We start from the raw sequence: 20867 nt of genomic DNA on the forward strand, positions 1-20867 counted from the left end.
AAGTTGTTTAATAAAATTAACTTTAAATTTATTTTAAATCATGACATGTTTATTATCATAAATTATAATTTGGATAAAAGATGTCGAATGACAATGAAGGTCATGGAGTAGTAAAAGAAACTGTTGATGTAATTAAGACAAATAAGAGTAAAAAAGTAAAACAAATATATAAACTTAAAAATAAGTTAATTGTTTTTACTTATTATTTAAATTTATATTTTACCCATCAAATTACTTTATCAAATATACTTAATCTACTCAATAATTTAAATTAAATTATTAAATCACTTTAAGTTATTAAATTATTTTATCAAACATCCATTTAGACCTTATCTGAAACTATTTTTCATAAGTCGAAAATAATTATTAAAATTTAATAAGGGTTTTTATATCTATTTGGTTAATTTTATTTGAATAGTTTATGACTTAAAAAATAATTTAATATACATTTTTAAAAAATAATAGTTCTTATAAAAGCTCTATTTTTAATTTATATAAAAAAACTATTTTATATTCAATAAAAAATAAAAAATACAAATATTATTTTTAAAAATTTGTAACTTCAACATCAATTTCAACTAGCAACATTTGAAGTACAAAACATGAAGCCAACTCGAGGAGACTTTTATGACGTGTGAATTGGTTATTTTATATTATAAATATATTTAAAGTTTGAATGGTTTCCATTTAAAGCAAATATACTTGAATACTAAATTTATATACTCCCTTTATTTAATGCTCTTCATTTAAAGAATCCATGCTTGAACATTAAATGTATACACCTAACTTCTTGAATGCTCGTCTTTACTTGAGCATTAAATTCATATATCTACTCTTTGAAAGAGTTATGAGCTTAAATTTACACACTTAGTGGAGTTATCAACTTAAATTTTCGTATTTAGTGTTTAGAGAGTTATTCTATCAATCATGATGTTGTATGAGAGATACGGGAGACACCTTTGAGAAGTTTTAGAGATTGCTTGGTAGTGATATTTTGAATTGTTTTTAATATTTATAATATTATTTTTTACTTATTTTAAGTATTAAAAATATTTGTTTAAAATCATTGTAAAATGCATTTTTATTTTTCAAAATACAAGTGATTTTTCAAAAATTTAAAAATATTTAATAAAATTTGTCAAACACTTGGGGTCTATTTGATAACTATTTTCGATAACAGTTTTCTATTTTAAAAAACATAAAAATTGAAAAATATATTTGATAACTATAATTTATTTTATGTTTTTTTGTTCTCAATAACATAAAACAATGTATTTTTCAAAACACTTTTTTAGTTATTTTCAAAAACTATTTTTAAAAATACCTTACATGAATGCAGACAATAATTATAACTATTTTTCAAAACACTTTTTCAATTTTGACTTACATGAATGCAAGCGACAAATCAAGTAATATTAGAACAGTGATATAAGCAATAATTGTAAAGAAAATCAAAAAAAATAGATTGCAAACTTTGATTTTATAGTGATCTGACATAATCATGGCCTACAACCACTTTCCTCTTACTTTAATCTAAAATTTAAGATTCCACTACATTAAAGTTTCCAAACCAATACTCCAAACTTTACATCTAAATCATCGATTTTATGGATTTTTCACCAATTTTCTTAAAGAGATGCCTTACTCTTAAAAATACCTTGCATAGCAATTTTTTTCCATAGTGATACAAAATCGATTTATTTAGGAAAAAACTTATAATTTATAATTTTATAAAATATGTATTTAATTTTCCTAAAAATAATTGACATATAGAGAGTGCTTTGTTATAATTAAATAGGCTATAATATTACATTAAGAAATATAAAAAATATGATCCTAAACATGTGGTGCAATGGTACTTTATTCAATCCATTATGACTTTAAAAGCAATAATAAAAAAAAAAAATTGTTTCTTTTTATGGCCTTCCATGTGGTTGAAGGCACAATATCCTTCTTGGACATTATTGATTGGATGGATTTTATATAGTTGAAGGAACGCACCACATCCTTCTCTTTATATGGTGTTCCAAATAGTTGAAGGTACAATATAATTACTGACTTTATGGATGGATTCGATTAAGAAAGGAAATACTTTCTTTTAATTATTATATATTTTTTTTTACACTTTTTAGTTTTTAGCAACTGTCATATAGCCTTGTACTTTCGTGTGCTATTTTTTTTACCCTTACTGGTGTTTTACAAGTTTATTTATTTATTTATTTTTATTTTTAAATTTATATATATTTCAACATTCACAAAAAATGCAAATAATGGGTACCTATTAAAAAAATAAATAAAAATACAAACACGAGATATTTAGAGATTTAAACATAATTGGGAGTTGAAATGAATAATTTTAGTTTAAAAAGTATTAAAAAAAAGAATACGGTATTTAACAAAATTTAAAAAATATTTATAAATTTTTTAAAAATTATTTATAATATTAAAAAATTACTTATAGTGGTTATTGAAGAAACATTTGATGAACAATTCTTTTAAAAACAGTATTTCACGAAAAACCCTTTAAAGTAAAAAATAGTATTAAATTTGATTTTAATATCCAAAGCGTTTTTATTCTAAATGTTTTTAGTGAAAATGTATTCAAGATAATAATTTATAGAGTATTTTTCAAGAAAAATATTATAAATGATTTTTTTTTAATTTTTTGATTTTTAAAATTATTTTATAAATTTTTTAAATATTTTATTTTTTAAAACATTTTTTAGATTAAAAGTGTTTTATAAAATCATGAAAAATGTACTCATAATCATTGACATTTAATCTATTTCTGATTTTAAATAAAATCATTTAATAGTTGACATTTAATCTATTGCTAATTTAAAATAAATATCATTTAATAATTGTTATTTTGCAAGATGGTATTTGTTAAAAGATAAAAAAAAAAAGTAATTAGAAAAGATAGAAAGAAATTGAATTGAAAAATACAGTTGTAGCGTAATTATTGAGGCCAGAATTGGTAAGTCCCCACTCATGTAAATTTCCGAAACCCCACCACCACTGCGTATGTGAATAAGGAAAGAGTACAGGAGCGTAATTAATACAAAAACCAAGGGTTAAGAGTTTCTGACACAACCCCACAGTTTTGTCCTCGTCCTCAAGTCCTCAGCCTTGAGACTTGAACTTACAGCGGCTTTTGGTAGTTGAGGCAAACCGGCGGCGTTCAAAATAAAAATACCCTTTCACCTTCTCCCTACTCCACTCTCCGTTTCACTATTCTTGATTTTCTCCCCCTTTTTGACCTTTTTGCCCTTCCTGGTCCGTGAATCGCTTTCTCGCAGTTTCAACTCCCGTTTCACTTCACAGCCGGTGCTGTATTCGGAGTCGCTCGGTGAAGAAAAAAATCCCATTTTTCTGCTTTAAGTAAGAGAAAATTTTGTTCTTTTGTTCATTTTTTGTTTTGGAAATTTTGAATTGTTGCCAGGGGATGTTGTTTGGATTGGTGGTCGGTTGATAGTGAATGTCGGTTGTGATGATCATGAACTTGTTGTTTATTGCTTGGTTCGGGTTTTGATTCTGTGGTTTTTGTGGCGGTATTGTTGTGTTTGGATGTTATGATGGTTTGGTTTTGGGCTGTGGATGGAAGAAATTGAAGGGGCGGGCAATGCGCATGTGAGACTATTGTTCACTAGTTTGCATGTGATGTTGATTTTGGGTTTTTAGGGTTTTAAAGTGATGGTTTGGGCAATGTGGATGGTAATTTTTTTTGTTTATTGTTAAGTTTGATTAATGGTATTAGTAATTTATCGTGGTTTGGCGTTTTTCGGTTTGTTGCACTAACTCATGAGCTGATCATTACAGAAATTATGATTTTACGATAGGCGGTCAATCCAGGAGTCGTCTTTGTTTTCATCATTATTGGTGTTGGCGCGTGGTTGGGAGGTTCTTTGATATTTTGGTTGAGTTTATAGGTCCTTTTCAGGATAAGGAATTAGTAGAGAGACTATGGAGCAAACCTTTCTAATGAGGAGGTTCATGGAATGATTCCAACAAGTGGAGAGAAAGGATTGATCTTTCTGAGATTGCTTTTCTAGGAATGATACTTGGATTAATTTATTCACTTCTATGAAAATGGATAATTTGACAATTACCTTTAGCCAAGGGAAAATAGAGGGACTATGGAGCAAACCTCTCTAATGAGGAGGTTCATGGAATGATTCCAACAAGTGGAGAGAAAGGACCTTACTAAAAGATGTTCCTCTATGCAATACTGCACCAATGGGGCTTATAAATTGTCATTTTCTAGTCCATATTAATTTTTTTGTCAAAGTGGAGAAAACTTTAAGAAAATGCGAGAAACAGGTTCTTGGTACCGTAACACTTTTAGGTGCTTAATATAATATCCTTATCTATATGTTGATTACTAAATAATGTTTTGGCTTTATTGCTCAACCTGGAACTAAAAATGAGGATATATCCTTTTCAATTACATTTTTTGGCACTTTAATGGTAACATGAAGAACAATAAACATTGGCATTTAGGAAAGTGTAAAGGAAATAACTGTGTTTTTGTGTTAGTTTGTAGGTTGTCTTAGGCAGATGTATAATGTATATTGATTACATATTGATATTGTGTTCGACAAGAAGTACTTTTCCCCTGGACCATGTAACATGAACTTTGTGAACATGATTACCTGGAAACTTAGTCCAAGGTGTGGGAAAGGCATTTTTTAGAAGCAAGTTTATGAAGGAGGATCCTTTCTTTTTTTTTTTTTTTTGATAGGCAAATAGATATGGAGGGAATTTTGTGGATAGCATTTTTTGAAATGTTGCCTCTTTTCAATTATCTGATGTTTTAAGAGCTTTTGTTTTGATGATTCACAAACATGTTCTTTTATTTTTTATTTTTGATAAGTAACAAACATGTTCTTTTTTTATTATATTTAAGTGGTTGAAGATGGTATTCCAGCTTGGGTGGAGAGTTGCACCCTAATCTATTTGTACAAAGCTTCAGCAAATTTTACTTGTTAACCTATAGTGGGCATCTTCCCCCAAGTTTACAGGTTTAACGATTGATAAACTTTTCAAACGGGTTTGACTCTGTGATTTGAATCCTACCTTCTGTCTGTTTCTTGGGCCTTTCCTGCCTTATCATGTTTACAATATACTGCTTCTACATCAACTTTGTTTTCCTTTTTGTCTTTATTGAAAAAAATGGAGTTTATTATTTTATTAAGTTATGAACCCCAATGAAAATGCCTCATTATACCCCAAAAGCAAAGGCAAAGGCAAAGGCAAAGGCAGTGGTGAGGTCAAGGGCAAATGGTCTAAATGGGTGATATGAAGTCCTAAATAGCCATTGGAGGATGAAGCTCATTTCTTTGCTAGCCTATCATTTCCCTGGTTTGGCACCCCAGATTTCCAAGATTAAGAGCAGCCCAAACTTTAGACAGCTCCAGTATTCTCTGCAACCAATCTTCATATCTCTGTGATCCTCACTGTCATGAATCATCCAGGAAAACACTGTAGTTAAGTCGTCCCACTCATCCAAAAGGTCGGAGATATTTTGTTATTTTGCCTCTTTCAGTTATTTGAGAAATGCTGAAACTTTCTCTTTGATGGCTAAATCTGAAACCAGCTAGCTTTAAGAAAGCCTTGATTGTTTAATCTTTGTGGACTACTAGGGCACTGGGCACCTGATCCTTTCAGACTTTGTTACCTAATAAGCATTCATCAAAGTTGAGTTTAAGACTTCTGTTGTGCGATGGAACTCACTCAACTTTATCATCCACCCCTTCATGGGGCCAACGGAGGGGTTGCTTGTCCAACAAGATGATACCACAGAGTACACCATAAGACTCTTTGGTTAAAGAGATCCAAAGAGTCATGAGATAATAGATAGTCTCCCATAAATCATCCACATGTTTTCGTCTATTTTCTCAAAGATTTTGGTATAGATGGCTTCCCTAGATAATGGCCCTCTGAGTCTTCCTATCAAATAGAAACAAACAACATTTCAGCATTGTTTTTGGGATTGGCCCATACAGTCCTAGCCAAAGAGAACAAGCTATTCCATAGCTCCAATATGTGGAAACTATGGACAAAAAGATGGTTACCTTCCCACTTCTTAAACACAATATACAATAATGTGGGTTGAGTAAAGCTTCTTATTAGCCACCAACCATGCAAAAACTTACTTTGGGGCTATTTTTTATACTTCCAAATGAATTTGAATTTGAATTTGAGGGAACTTGAGTAAAGGACTGATTTTTGGGAGAGCTCAAACTCAGAAAAAAAAAAAAAAAAAATGAAGAAGAAGAAAAAAGAGAGATTTGAAGGAACTGCTGTGCGACTCAATAGAAATGTTCTCCCTTTGCCTACATATGGCACCATCATCTCCTTTCTGGCCCCCAAAACCAATTTATAAATCCCTCTCTTCCAAAGTAGCTTTTAGCTTGAACCTGAGCCATTAAAGGAGCAAGTTTCATTGTCTTGGCTGCATATTTGGAAGAGCTCCTTCTCATGGCTATGTTAGTCCTACATGTGTTCTTTCTGGATGCAAACCCTGAACTTCCTCCTGCAGAAAACGAAACCCTTATTGCACTTCCATTATTGAATTATGAAAATTAAGTTTTTGTATTGTATTAGGAATTTTCCAATGGCTCTACTGCTGATCAGGTTCTTCATTTCCTGAGATATGAAGCCAATTCAGCTGCAGAGAGGGGGATGATAGGTTACAGTTGGTTCCAGGCTTCGATTTTCCTGTGTTAACCAACATAGGCAAGTTTGAGTTGTGGGCTTTGATGCTTGGAGGTTGGTTCACACTAGGCAGATGTTGCCCACCTCTTTCATGGCCCAAGCGAGCTTTTTGGGTAGACATGGTTGGATGTTGGCCTTTCCTACTTGTATTGAGCCTTAGGTCTTGAGCTAGATTCAACTCCCCCGTTCTTGGATTGACCCTTACACCTGTCAAGGATCCATCTACTGGATTAAGATCCTATGCTCTTTAGAGCTATTTTTTCTTCTCTGGTGTCAGGTTTTGAAATTTGAAAGTTACCTCACCCTATTAGTTAGTTTACCATAGTAACCATTGTCCCTGTTCACTTAAGTCTTGTTTGAACATGTTTCCATTCTTTTGACTTCACCCCAGACATCTCATGCATTTCACTTTCCAAGATTTGATGATGATTCTTATTTCTCTCTTGATAAGTACCCAACAGAGACCTTCACAAGTTCCAGAATGTATCATCCTAGTTTATATTATATCATGATAACTCCTCATTGGTCAAGTTGAGGCATTAGAAGCATGCATCATTTCAGATTGTGCCCTTTTTGTCCTTAGATAACATTCTATAATAGATTCCGAGCTATCTTTTAATTGTTAGTCTATTATCTTATGTTGGTATGCAATGAGTATTTGTGGTCCCTTGCTATTCATTGTTTTAATCCTTGGGATATACTATTTAGGCTGCTAGATTTGTCGCCAGAAGAATAAGTTTGCCTAGCTTCCATGGACAATGACTTCCTTGAAGAGCAGCAAGTGCCATCTGGCCTCCTAATTGGCATAAAATTTGATGTTTCAACTGAGGAAGATATGGTAAGTAATTTTTTTTTTTTTTATAAATTTGAATGCTATGACAAATGTTTATATGCTCTTACAAAAACAGAAGTTATTCTTGATTTTCACTTCAGCTGCTTGAATACTTAAGCTGCATTTGATAGCCTTGGAAGATCATTAGCTGTCTGTTAACACGGAAAAAAAATATACAGTTGATAAATCACATAAAATCACATAATGCATCTCATGCTATCACATCAAACCACATAGTGCATCCCATGTTCACATGCTACTGCATGCTGTTAATTCACACATCTATTATTGTTTATTTCATTCGTCTGACTAAGCTATGAGTTCCTAAAATTTGATTCAAATTACATTTTTGGCTCTTTCATAGCCAGCAATGCCCTCCATTGTTGGTATCATATACTCAATTGGATTTTGATGCTTTGTGGATCTAAGGAAATTCATGATAATTATTATTTTCTAAAATTGTTTCTTAGAATTCGCTGAGGTGCTTTTTCTTTGTTATAAAATTAAACAGTGGGAGAATTTTGGAGAACTGTAGAGAACTGTTAAATAAACAATGTATTTACACACACATGTATGATGTGCATGCAGCAAATTTTGTAATGCACAAAAATCACTTGTCTCAGTCAATCCAGCTCTATTACTACTACCTTGTTGATTTGGCACTCCTACCCTCACTTTTGTCACTGATGTTTATAGAACTCATCATCATAGTCAACCTTACTAACCACTATCACTGCTAGGACATTGTATTGGTGGTTTTGGATTTCTCTAGCAGGTGCATCTCTCTTGGTTGATTGGTTTTCTGCAGTTATCATTTTTAGCAAATACGTTGTCGTATAGGGGGGAGTTCATATTAAATTATAACGCTATTGTCAATGATTAACTTAAAAGTTTTGAAGACTTGAGGGTTAACAAATGGGGCATTGCTTAGCTACTTCAAAGGTTAACAAAACTGTTTAAATGGATATATAAGGATTGATGTTAAAATTCTTATTGTTACTCCTTAATATCAAATGAGGTTCATGTTTTCCTGATTTGACCGAGGGATTAGTCACCACCCTATCAGTCTTATCATTTATACCAAATATTAAGTTGATTGAAGTTTATGGTGTGTCTGATCCAAGAAGTTATTGCAAGGTGTAACATTAATGTGTTTACCTGGTGTAATTTAATCTTGACCCTCTCTCTCCCCCCCCCCCCTCTCTCTGTGCACTGACATGTGCGCACACACACACACATGTACAAACTCATATTCTCTTAATATTCTTGTGTATTATGCTTGGGGATGGACATGTTTGCCATTTTTTAAAGAAAATTCAATGTGATACTGTATCAGGAGAAGATATCTGTTATGAAAATTGATGCAGTCAATGAAATAACTGATCCTAAGTTGGGAGTTCCGAATCCTTCTTGTCAGTGCTCTACGTGTGGCGCCAAAGATACAAAAAAGTGTGAAGGTGCAGTTAGACAAGTTATACAAAAATTATATCTGCTAATGATTTCCTGTTATTTGTATTTTTTGGAGTATGCTAAATTATAATTATTCATTTTTTTAGGTCACTTTGGGGTTATCAAATTTCCGTTCACAATACTCCATCCATATTTTTTAACAGAAGTTGTCCAGATTTTGAATAAAATTTGCCCAGGATGTAAATCCACTCGGCAAGGTCAATGGGTCAAGGTCAGGTACCTCACTCCTTGTGCTGAACCTTCAGATTGTTGGATAACTTGGATTAGTAATAGTTCTAATTTCTTGCTGATTCTGTGTTTTTTAATTGTTAGTAGAAGTATTTATATTTGGTGATCAAAGCATTACATGAGCAAACCTTGTTCTTTTTTATTTTAATTCATATTGAGAGATTTTTGTGCAGGTTAGGCACATATTCATTATCATAAATGAGCTTTGAGTTCACTTTGGATTGGGGACATTATGTAAAACTGGATTTGAACTTTTCTATAAGTGTCATCTCCATCCTCCTTTTCCCATCTATTGAAATTTTGATTATTCTTTCAGAGAAAGAGGGAGAGGAAGGTTCCTGACGTTGTGCTTGCTGTTATGTCAGCTGGATGATGTTGATGATTTTGTGACATAAAAATTGTCATCATTGGTTCCCAATGGAATGCTTGTTGAGGCTTTCTTTATACACTAGCAAGCACCTTCTCCTCCATTTTGAAGTGTTTTTACCTGAATGTATTTAGCATGTTTCACTCTGTTTTTCAGTTTTCTTTGATGAATTGATAATATGCTATAGAATCTTCATGTTGTTAATATCCTTATAATGTTGAAACTTGAAATGGAGGGGAGAAGGCACAATATTTTTATTCTCTTTCCTAACACAGAAGGGGATGAGAAATAAAGTGAATCATCATAATGGTGTTCAAGATGACCTTAAACTCGAAAAAGAACAGAATATTAACATTTTTTTTCCTGAATAATTATCTATAAAAAAAAATTCATTTTTCACATTACTACTTTTGCCTGCTATTTCATGGTCATTTTGAAACTTCAGAAAAAAAAGAACAAATAAAAAGAAGTTTATTCATGTTGCTCAATTTGTTCTTTGTTATTCCCACTGAGTTCCATGTTTGAAGTGAACAAATGAGGTGCCTTTTACATTTTCTTGGTCAATTTGTAGGTAAATTTTCTTTTGTAGTTACTGGTTGGGAATAAAATTATTTACCTTTCCTTGTTAGGTGATTATTTAAATGACTTTTGTTCATATATTGCTACGTGTCTGATTGTTGGTGATGGTATTGTTCATCTTATTATACATGTACCAGGGTGCCGATTCAGGATCTAGACGTCTTCGTTCCAAGGGATGCAAATATTGTGCTGTAAGTTTGTGTTATTTTTTTTTTATGCATCTTCTTCCTTCTTGTGACTTTGTCATTTTGAAATTATGTTTTGTTCAATAAACAGGCAAATTCAAATGATTGGTATCCAACAATGAAATTTAAGGTTTCCTCCAAAGACTTGTTCAGAAAGACAGCAATTATAGTAGAAATGAATGAAAAGCTCCCAAAGAAGTTACAAAAGAAAAGTTTCAGACCAGTATTGCCTCTTGATTATTGGGATTTTATTCCAAAAGATCCACAACAAGAAGAGAATTGTCTGAACCCAAACAGAAGGGTTCTTTCACATGCTCAGGTAGCACAGTGTTCTGTCATTACATGGTTCAACCTGCACTTCCTTTTTATTTGACTAAAATGAGTTTGCATCTGTTTTTATGTTCTTCAGAGTATTTTCTTTATAAAGTTGTTTTTGGAATCCACAATGTTTTTTTTTTATTATACTGCTTGACTATGGAAGTTGTGCATATATGTCGCTAATTTTTAATGAGCCATTTATTTTTACAGAGAGATTTCTTTATTTTCAGTTCCTTTTTTTTTTCTTGTCTAATTTGATTGTGTTGGAGATGGGGGTTGTTCATTGTATATGCCTTCTAAAGCAATCTTAGCTCACCCAATCCGAACCTCCTACAACAGCTTTATATCACAGCAAATTTTTTATGGTGGCAAAATTTCCCTCTAATTGGGGTGGCCACCAAAATGGAGGAAGCAATTGTCTATTATAGTTCCTCTGGGAAACCCAAGCAAATGAAGTGATTGTGGCTAACTGTTCTTTGTTTTGATGGCTGTAATTTTGGAATTACTTGCAGTTCCAAATTGGTCTTCTATCATTCACTTACAACTTATGCTTTTATCACATTGCATCTCTTAGCTTGATATCCATTGTTGGCCCATTCCTTAACAGCTTAAACATATCAGATAATTGGTAGTGTTAGTATGGTCTGAACTTTAAACCTCTGTTTGTTTATTCTCCAGTTTTCCCATGATTTATTGTCTCCTCTCCACTTATGGGCTGAGGCCACATGTTAAGTAGCATTTTAACTTGATATGCATTGTTGACCCATTCCTAACAATTTATGCTTTTGGAACTAGTTGTACTTAACAACATCAACTTTTATTTATTTATTTTTCTACTAATGAACTTTTTTTCTCTTGATATGCAGGTTCATTATTTGTTGAAAGATATTGACCCAGGATTTATCAAGGAGTTTGTTTCAAGGATGGATTCATTTTTCCTTAACTGTTTACCTGTAACGCCCAATAATCATCGTGTGACGGAAATAACGCACGCTTTGTCCAATGGACAGACATTGATCTTTGTAATTATTTTTCTTTTTGTGTTCTTTCTATCTTAGTTGATTTGTGTGATGAATCTAATGATCTTGGACGACTCTATTTCCTCTCTTATGTGCTGCTCTGTCTATGGCTGTAGGATCAGCACAGCAGGGCCTACAAAAAGCTGGTTGATTTCAGAGGAACAGCCAATGAATTGAGTTGCCGTGTGCTGGACTGCTTAAAAACTTCCAAGGCAAGCAATGTAACCATGTTTTCTTTTTGGTTTTTGAGTTAATCTTTCTGGAAGATTATTCTCCTTGCTTATGGTTATACTTCTAGTACTGCAGCTGCGCTCTGAAAAATCAACAAGTAAAGATTCTGCTTCTAAAATGTCTGGTTTGAAATGGATCAAAGAAGTCCTTCTTGGGAAGCGAACCAACCATTCATTCCGGATGATTGTAGTTGGTGATCCAAAACTTAGACTAAGCGAAATTGGTATACCATGCCACATTGCAGAAGAGTTGCTAATATCTGAGCACTTGAACTCATGGAACTGGGAAAAAGTGACTAATGGCTGTAATTTACGTCTACTTGAAAAGGGCCAAACTTATGTCCGCAGGAAAGGTACTCTGGCTCCTGTACGTCGTATGAATGACTTCCAAGCAGGTGATATTATATATAGGCCTCTTACTGATGGGGATATTGTATTGATAAATAGGCCTCCATCAATTCATCAACACTCGGTTATTGCTTTATCTGTCAAGGTCCTTCCTTTAAACTCAGTTGTTTCTATAAACCCGCTTTGTTGTTCACCTTTTCGCGGGGATTTTGATGGCGACTGTCTTCATGGTTATATTCCTCAGTCAGTTGACTCCAGAGTTGAGCTCAGTGAGCTTGTTGCTTTGAACAGGCAGTTAATTAATAGGCAAAGTGGTAGAAATCTGCTTTCACTAAGTCAAGATAGTTTAAGCGCTGCTCATTTGGTCATGGAGGATGGGGTTCTATTGAACCTATTCCAAATGCAGCAGCTGGAAATGTTCTGCCCTTATCAATTGCAATCACCAGCCATCATCAAAGCACCATTACTTGACACTCAAGTCTGGACTGGCAAGCAATTATTCAGCATGCTTCTACCTCCAGGTTTTAATTATGTTTTTCCATTAAATGGTGTTCGTATCAGTGATGGGGAGCTTATATCATCATCTGATGGATCTGCTTGGTTACGTGATATTGATGGCAACCTTTTTAGCAGTCTTGTCAAAGATTGCCAGGGTAAGGCCCTTGACTTCCTGTATGCTGCTCAAGAAGTCCTTTGTGAGTGGTTGTCAATGAGGGGCTTGTCTGTTTCATTGTCTGACATTTACCTCTCATCTGATTCAATCTCACGGAAGAATATGATTGATGAAGTCTTTTGTGGATTACTAGTAGCAGAGCAGACATGTCATTTCAAACAGTTGCTTGTTGATTCTAGTCAGAATTTTCTCATTGGAAGTGGTGAAAATAATCAGAATGGGGTGGTTCCTGATGTGCAGAGTTTGTGGTATGAAAGACAGGGATCAGCTGCACTTTGTCAATCTTCTGTTTGTGCTTTTAAGCAAAAGTTTCGGGATATACAGAATCTAGTCTACCAATATGCAAATAAGGATAATTCACTGCTAGCTATGTTAAAGGCTGGAAGCAAGGGTAATTTGCTGAAATTAGTTCAGCAAGGTTTGTGTCTTGGTTTGCAACATTCATTGGTTCCTTTATCTTTTAAAATTCCCCACCAGCTCTCATGTGCAGCATGGAATAAACAGAAGGTGCCTGGTTTAATCCAGAATGATACTTCTGAATATGCTGAGTCTTACATTCCATATGCTGTCGTTGAAAATTCTTTTCTTATGGGCTTGAATCCGCTTGAATGTTTTGTTCACTCGGTGACAAGTCGAGATAGTTCCTTCAGTGATAATGCTGATCTTCCTGGTACTTTGACCCGAAGGCTTATGTTTTTCATGCGTGATTTATACATTGCATACGATGGGACGGTAAGAAATGCTTATGGGAATCAACTTGTTCAGTTCTCTTACAATATTGAGCACACATCTACCCCAAGTGATGGCATTAATGAGGACACTTGTGCCTATGATATGGGTGGCCAACCTGTTGGTTCAATATCAGCTTGTGCAATTTCTGAAGCTGCATACAGTGCTTTAGATCAACCAATTAGTCTGCTTGAACCATCACCGCTGCTGAATCTAAAGGTGCTCTCTCTATCTCTTTCTTTCTCTCTCTCCAGTATTCTGAGTTCAGGGATTCCATTGTTTATTGTTGTGGGAACTATTTGATAATAAAAAAATAGTGCTCATTTGGATACATTTCTTATTTTTTGTTTTTAAAAATAGAAATTCTTATACAAAATGTAGAATTTCTTGTATGAAAAGTAGATTCATGCCTTGTTTACTTGAAAACACTTATTAAATTTTAAGTATAAAATTTTCACTTCCATAAATTTTCTAAATTTCGAAAGAGTTTTTAAGAGCACAAGGTAAATTTCTACTTTTTGTGCAAGAGTTCTTATATTTTGTAGAGGAGTGTTTATTTTTAAAAATAAAAAATAGGAAGTGTATCCAAATGCCATCTTAGCAGTCACAATTTTTATTTTTTGTTGTTTTTTATCTGAAACAAACATCTAATTTGAATGAAATTAAAAGGTAAAAAAGGATGAGAAATCCTTCCACCAAGCACACGATCTGATGTACATCATCAACCTGGAATTGTCTAATGTGTTCCCTTTCTTCTCTCCTTGATTTTTTTTTATTAGATTCTTTCCATTGGTGTTCTTGATATTTGCCTTGTTTTTAATCTTTCTGAGACTCTAGTTCTTCTCCAGCCTTCTGCACTTCCTTTAGGGGTTTGCAGCACCTAAGGTAGGCTTTCACTTTTCACTAAAGCAGGTTGCATCCAACCTTTTTATGGCTTTCTTTCTTGACAACAAGAAAAATTAGACTTTGAGCAAATTTCATGCCTCACATTGATTTGGATAGTATGGAGCGAAAGAAATGCAACTATATTTGGGGATAAGTGGAGAACTTATGATATGGGACTTAGGTGGTGTTTGATAAAACTGAAAATTAAATACAGAAAAAATGTTACTGCTAAGTCATAAGTGCTGAATTTAATTTGACCATTTGATAATGGAAAGGATTCCTTTTTATAAATTTAGCCTTATACTTATCATATGGCATGAAAGTTTAAATATTATATATAATACCTCATGAATTTAAAAGTGTATTGTTTTAGTGCATTTGTTAGCAATTTAATTTATTTCTCTCAAATTTTTCATTGGTAACCAACTTGAAGAAGTTTTATTTACCATTTTCTTTTCTTCAAACCTTTTAACACCCACATGTAGTATTAAGTAATATATAATAAGAAAAGCAATAAAATAAATTATAGAGTAAAAGATTGCAATAGGAAAGACAATAAATCTTGTTTACATAAATAGTTCATGATAAATGAAAATAATATTTTACCTAATTTCATCATCATTTTTTTTATTTTGTTTATCAAAATCTTTTAAAAAGAAATATATTCATAATTTTTAGTTTTTCATTAACCATTTAATAAAAAATTAGTTCTTATAAATAAATGAAGTAGAGTTTATTTTGAATTCTAATTTTATTGCATTAAATAAATAAAAATAAAAGATTTTATTCTAAAAATAAGTCAACATAAATCAATTAAAAATAGATTTTTATTTAACATAATTCCCACAAATCAATGCAAATATGTTTTTTTATTTGGGATTTTAATTTCATTACATGAAGGAACTAATGATAAAAATTTTGATTGAAAAGGAGACGCATTTTATTGTTGGAGGGTTTCAGGGTAGGTAAGAATAGAACAAGGGTGTCCCATATGCAATTTGCAGATGATATCATTTTCTTTTCTAACACTTGTGCGGAAGATCTACAAACTCTCAAGAGTTTATTGTTATTGTTTGGGCAAATTTCTGGCTTAAGGTCAATCTTGACAAGAGTAATCTTTTTGGCATCAACCTTAATCAGAATCATCTTTCTAGGTTGGCCTTGATGCTTGATTGCAAGGCTTCTGATTGGCCTATACTCTACCTGGGTCTTCCTTTGGGAGGGAATCCAAAGGCTTGTGGCTTTTGGGATCCAGTGATTGAGAGAATCTCACAGAGGTTAGATGGGTGGCAAAAGACTTACTTATCTTTTGGAGGTAGGATAACTCTTATACATTCATGCCTTTCCCACATTCCTAGCTACTTTCTCTGTTTGTTTAAGATTCCCGCTTCGGTGGTTGCAAAAATTGAGAGATTGCAAAGGGATTTCCTATGGTCAGGGGTTGGGGAAGGTAAAAGAGATCATCTGTTAGTTGGGATGTAGTGTGTAAACCGAAGGTAAAAGAGGGATTGGGATTTGGGAAGATTTCTCTAAGGAATCTTGTTCTTTTAGGGAAATGGTTGTGGAGGTATCCTAGGGAGAGTTCAGCTCTGTGACATCAGCTCATTTTAAGCATTTATGGGACACATTCCAATGGTTGGGATACCAACACTGTAGTCAGATGGTCGCATCGTTGTCATTGGAAGGCTATTGCACAGGTCTTTCAGGATTTTTCCAGGTATACTCGGTTTATGGTAGGATATGGGGAAAGAATTCGCTTTTGGGAAGACTTGTGGTGGGGGGACCAACCTTTGGGATTCCAATATCCAAGTTTATTTAGAGTAGTCACGGATAAAAATATTTCTATATCTTCAATTCTCGGTTCTGCTCGCCCCTTCTCTTGGAACTTTAATTTCCGCCGTAACCTTTCCAATTCTGAGATAGAAGATTTAGAAAGCTTCATGCGGTCACTTGATTGTTTGCATTTATCCTCAACGGTTTCAGATGCGAGACCCTAGTCTTTATCTTCTTTAGGGCTATTTACAGTCAAGTTTTTCTTTCTAGCCTTGTCCCACCTTTCCGATTCATCTTCAGTTTTCCCTACTAAGTTTGTTTGGAATTCTCAAGTCCCTTTTAAAGTCAAGTCCTTTGTCTGGTTAGTGGCACACAAGAAGGTAAATGCTAATGACTTGCTATAATTGAGAAGACCCTACAAAGCTCTTAGTTTAGGCATTTGTAAGTTGTGTATGAAGTATGGAGAAACAATAAATCACTTTTTCCTACATTGTTCGCTGACGATGGGGTTGTGACATAGATTATTTCAGTTAGCCAAGATGGATTGGATTCCCCCGAGAAACATTTCCGACATGATGTCCATCAATTTTAAAGGTTTTGGATCATCCAAGAGAGGGTTTGTTTTGTAGCAAACCGCGTGCATTACTTTAATTTGGGTTGTGTGGCGGGAAAGAAATGCGAGGATATTTGAGGATAAAACAAGGAATTCAGAGAACCTATGGGATTCCATTCACTTCCTTGCTTCTCTTTGGGCTTTTTGCTCCATGGTTTTTAAGGGCATTCCTCTTAATGTGTTACAACTAGATTGACTAGCAATGTGTAGCTCCAACGGTATGGACTAGCCTAGAGAGTTTGATTGTTTTTTCTTTGCAGCTTCTTGTTTTTGTATTTTTGTTGTTTAGTTTTTCTTTGGTGGGAGGATTCCTCATCCTTCTCTTGTACTTCTCATTTCTATCAATATATCTCTTTGTCATTTCCTATATAAAAAAAAGGAGATGCATTTTTGATAAAATTATTTAATAATAAAAATCTTTATTTTATAAAAAGGATAAATATGAAATAAAAAATTATAAATTTTTTGAAATAAATTCATTAGAAGTGAATTTCATAAATTAATAACAGAAGGTTTTAATAAAAGAAGTGTTTTAATCTAAAAGAAGTTAAATTTTGTTATAAAAAGGATTCAACAATAAATTTTTTTATTTCATAAAAGGGATAAAAGTGGAATAGAAAGATTATAAAAATTTATATTTGACTGAGTTTGTTTTGTTAGAAGTGGTTAATTAGGTCTTTATTGCTAAATAAATTAAGTTGTTTAAAATTTGTGTTATCAAGCACATATAAAAAGTGAGACCTATCATTTTATCCACTTTTTCAGTTATTAGCTTTTTAATCAAACAACTCCGTAATATATTTTTATCCTCCTTTTGGGCCTCAACAATTTCAGCTTTCAAAGGCACTTCTCTCATTGTTATTCAGTTCAATTGGAATTTGGTGTGTAAATAAAGGGTTAAAAGAGCAATAGAACCATATTTCCTCTGTTTGGTTTTGGGTGGTATATAGAAGATATGATATCTATCCATTCTTTTGATCAGAGTTTGTATATTTTTTGAAGGATTTCTCATTCTTCACATGTACTTCAAAACCCTGATCAATGAATTTTGTTTTGGACTAAAAAAATAAAAACTTTAGACTTTGAGCAAAACAATTGCAAGAAGTTGCTACTTGTCTTGAGGAACTATGCTTTAATTATGTGCCCTTTCTTTATGTTGTTTCAAGCTGTCACTTGTTAAGAGATGTTTAATACATGTCCAAATATGTTGTTCTGTGTGCTTCATTTTCCATATTTTTTATTTTGTACCATGCATTACGTTTTTCCTCTGAAGGTGGCTTCTGCAATTTTAGTTTCTTTATTTTAGTTTTAATATAAGGATGTCAGAACACATTATGTATTCCCATGACATGGAGACTGGAGAAGGATGATGATGAAAACCATTACATAATAAAATCTGAATGTAGATTATAGTGTAGCAAATGAATTCTGAATGTAGATCATAATGTAGATTACTTGTTTTTCTGCCTACCATCTCATCTGCACATGTCAGTTAATTGTATGGCTACTTGATGTAATTTTAGTTGATTAATTGCAGTTACTGTTCTATTATCCTCAAAGTGCCTGAAAAATTTTCATGGATTTTGAAATTGATTTTGCAGCGGGTACTAGAGTGTGGTTTGAGAAAAAGTACTGCTGACCGAACTGTGTCATTATTTTTGTCCAAGAAACTTGAAAAGCGGAAACATGGCTTTGAGTATGGAGCCTTAGAGGTTAAGAACCATTTGGAGAAATTACTCTTTTCAGACATCGTGTCTACAGTCATGATAGTGTGAGTTTTTTTCCTTTTTTTTTTTTTTTCATTTTTATTTGCTTCAATTTCCTAATTCCTACCATTATATATGTATGTATTGACTATTATGAATAAGATTTTTCTAATTGATGTGTTCTGTGGGTATTAGCTTCTCCCCACAAAATGGTAGCAAGACACATTTCAGTCCATGGGTTTGCCATTTTCATGTATGCGAGGTAGTACAATCTGGAAATGTATATGTATTTACTGAGTCTATTTAAGTCCCATTCTCTGGTATAAATCTCTGTCCCTACAGGAAATTGCAAAAAAGAGAAGCCTAAAACCGCACTCGATTATCGATGCTCTTTACATGAAATGTAATTCCGCTAGAGCAGAATCAAAGATTAATCTTCCTGATTTGCAGATAACAAGCAAGTAAGCACTCCTTTCATAGGACAAGGAGTTTAGTTGCTGTTACATATGGGAATAACTCTAACTGGAGCTTTAGTATTCTGCTTTTTGATTGAGCTGATGTAGTGGCAGGGATTGCTTTGTTGACATGGAGAAGGAAGATAGCGATTGTTTTTGCATCACAGTCAGCATTGTGAATTCAAAAAAGTCCTGCATACAATTGGATACTGTTCGGGACTTGGTGATACCGTTCCTTCTTGGAGCTGTGGTAAAAGGTTGTTGCATTAAAAGTTCCTCTGTCCTGCTTCGCTTTTTTCATTTTATGGAGTTCATTTTTTGATGTTTGATTTATTTATCCTACTCTGAAAATGTTGCTTGTTGTGTTCTCAATTGGCTTGGCTTGTGTCTTTATGTGGTGAGAAGCGGAAATAGGGGTGTCAAATCTCTTGGGTCTTCTCCCTGTGAGGCATTTATTGGAACTAATAATGGTCTCCTTTATTATTTCGTTTTAGCAAGGGTTGGGATTCTTTGGTCTCAAAGATAGGAACTAAAATCATTTTTATTTCTACTCTATTTGCTCTTGTGCTTAAGCTAAAGGCTAAAGCTTCTGCTACAATACTACCCATTTGGGGTCATAGAAAAACCTGTGAGGCTCTGTTTGAAATTTGATATCAAGGGTTTGCTCTAATGGATATTTGAACAATCCATCTATATTCATGATTTATTTACAGCTTCGTTGGGCTTTTTACTTAAAGTGAACTCAACCTTTTTTTTTTTGGCTTTAGTTGAGAATTCTTTTCTAACGTTTACTATAACTATGTCAAAAGGTGTGAGAGAATTAAGGAATGACTTTTACACTTGAATGATTTGTCCATGAAACTTCTGTATTTGTCTAAGTGTGACATAATCTTGAAGAAAGATCTCTCTAGTCATTGAACTTCTTTGGCTAAGTGGGATATAATCTGTTATCTTATCTTTGCGGTTGTTTAAATCTTCTCTCAAATAATTTATGTTATTTTGGTATTACATGATTGATTTATCCATAATTTCCCAAATTTGTCCTTCAGTGTTTATTCTAAATTTTAATTTAGGTGCATATCCTTTACTTGTATTAATGGCCTCTTCTCTAGCACAAGTTATATGAGTATTAGCTTATCATCCTTGAGGCTTGGCTCAGGTGGTAAGGGGTTAGGGTGGGGATATAGAAGGTACTGAGTTCAAGTCCCAACAGAGACAAAAACAAGTATCAAGGTGAGAAGGATGAGAAATCCTTGTAAGAATAGAGTAAATATACTTAATATAAAAGAATGCAATTTGAGTGTGTTCCTTTTAGGCATTGTGTGGAACCCTTGTGTCCTGAGGAGGGTTAGCTTTTTTGCTTGGGAAGCTATGGGTAAGAATTCTAACTATGGATCAACTAGAAAAAAGGGGCTAGTGTTTACTGAGCAGGTGTTACTTGTGCAAAGGAGAGGAGGAATCAACAAATCAAATGCTCCTTCACTATCCCCATGCAGCCATGCTTTGGCATCTTATTTTTTCTCTTTTTGGTGTTCAGTGGGTGATTCCATCTTCAATCAAGGATGCCATTCTTAGCTGGCATGGTGCTTTTGTAGGGAAGAAAAGGAAGAAGACATGAAGAGTAGCTCCTTCATCGTTATTTTGGACCTTATGGAAGGAGAGAAATTAGAGAGCCTGTGATGATTCCGAATTAGCGAGCCAAGCTATTTTAGGGTCCTTTATGTACATGTTCTTGGATTG

General features: G+C 33.4%; 1 protein-coding gene across 4 annotated transcripts in view; it reads left to right on the forward strand.

Annotated features, from left to right (window-relative positions):
* The first annotated feature begins 3094 nt into the window (after window positions 1–3094).
* The window catches only part of LOC100254724 (DNA-directed RNA polymerase IV subunit 1), a 40197-nt gene continuing 22424 nt past the window's right edge, over window positions 3095–20867 (forward strand). For 2 of the 4 annotated variants that reach the window (XM_010663063.3, XM_019217351.2), the window contains exons 1-13: window positions 3095–3381; window positions 7426–7555; window positions 8886–9006; window positions 9106–9230; window positions 10331–10384; window positions 10470–10697; window positions 11563–11718; window positions 11832–11927; window positions 12022–13914; window positions 18568–18737; window positions 18868–18934; window positions 19015–19133; window positions 19236–19384. In XM_010663063.3, the coding sequence (XP_010661365.1) occupies window positions 7469–7555; window positions 8886–9006; window positions 9106–9230; window positions 10331–10384; window positions 10470–10697; window positions 11563–11718; window positions 11832–11927; window positions 12022–13914; window positions 18568–18737; window positions 18868–18934; window positions 19015–19133; window positions 19236–19384 (3265 nt within the window). In that variant the 5' untranslated portion in view covers window positions 3095–3381; window positions 7426–7468. Of the gene's footprint in view, window positions 3382–7425; window positions 7556–8885; window positions 9007–9105; window positions 9236–10330; window positions 10385–10469; window positions 10698–11562; window positions 11719–11831; window positions 11928–12021; window positions 13915–18567; window positions 18738–18867; window positions 18935–19014; window positions 19134–19235; window positions 19385–20867 lie in introns of those variants that run through there. The other 2 variants (XM_010663067.3, XM_010663074.3) reach the window with 2 other exon arrangements.

The sequence above is a fragment of the Vitis vinifera genome, chromosome 2, assembly GCF_030704535.1.
Source record: "Vitis vinifera cultivar Pinot Noir 40024 chromosome 2, ASM3070453v1".
Lineage (NCBI taxonomy): Eukaryota > Viridiplantae > Streptophyta > Magnoliopsida > Vitales > Vitaceae > Vitis > Vitis vinifera.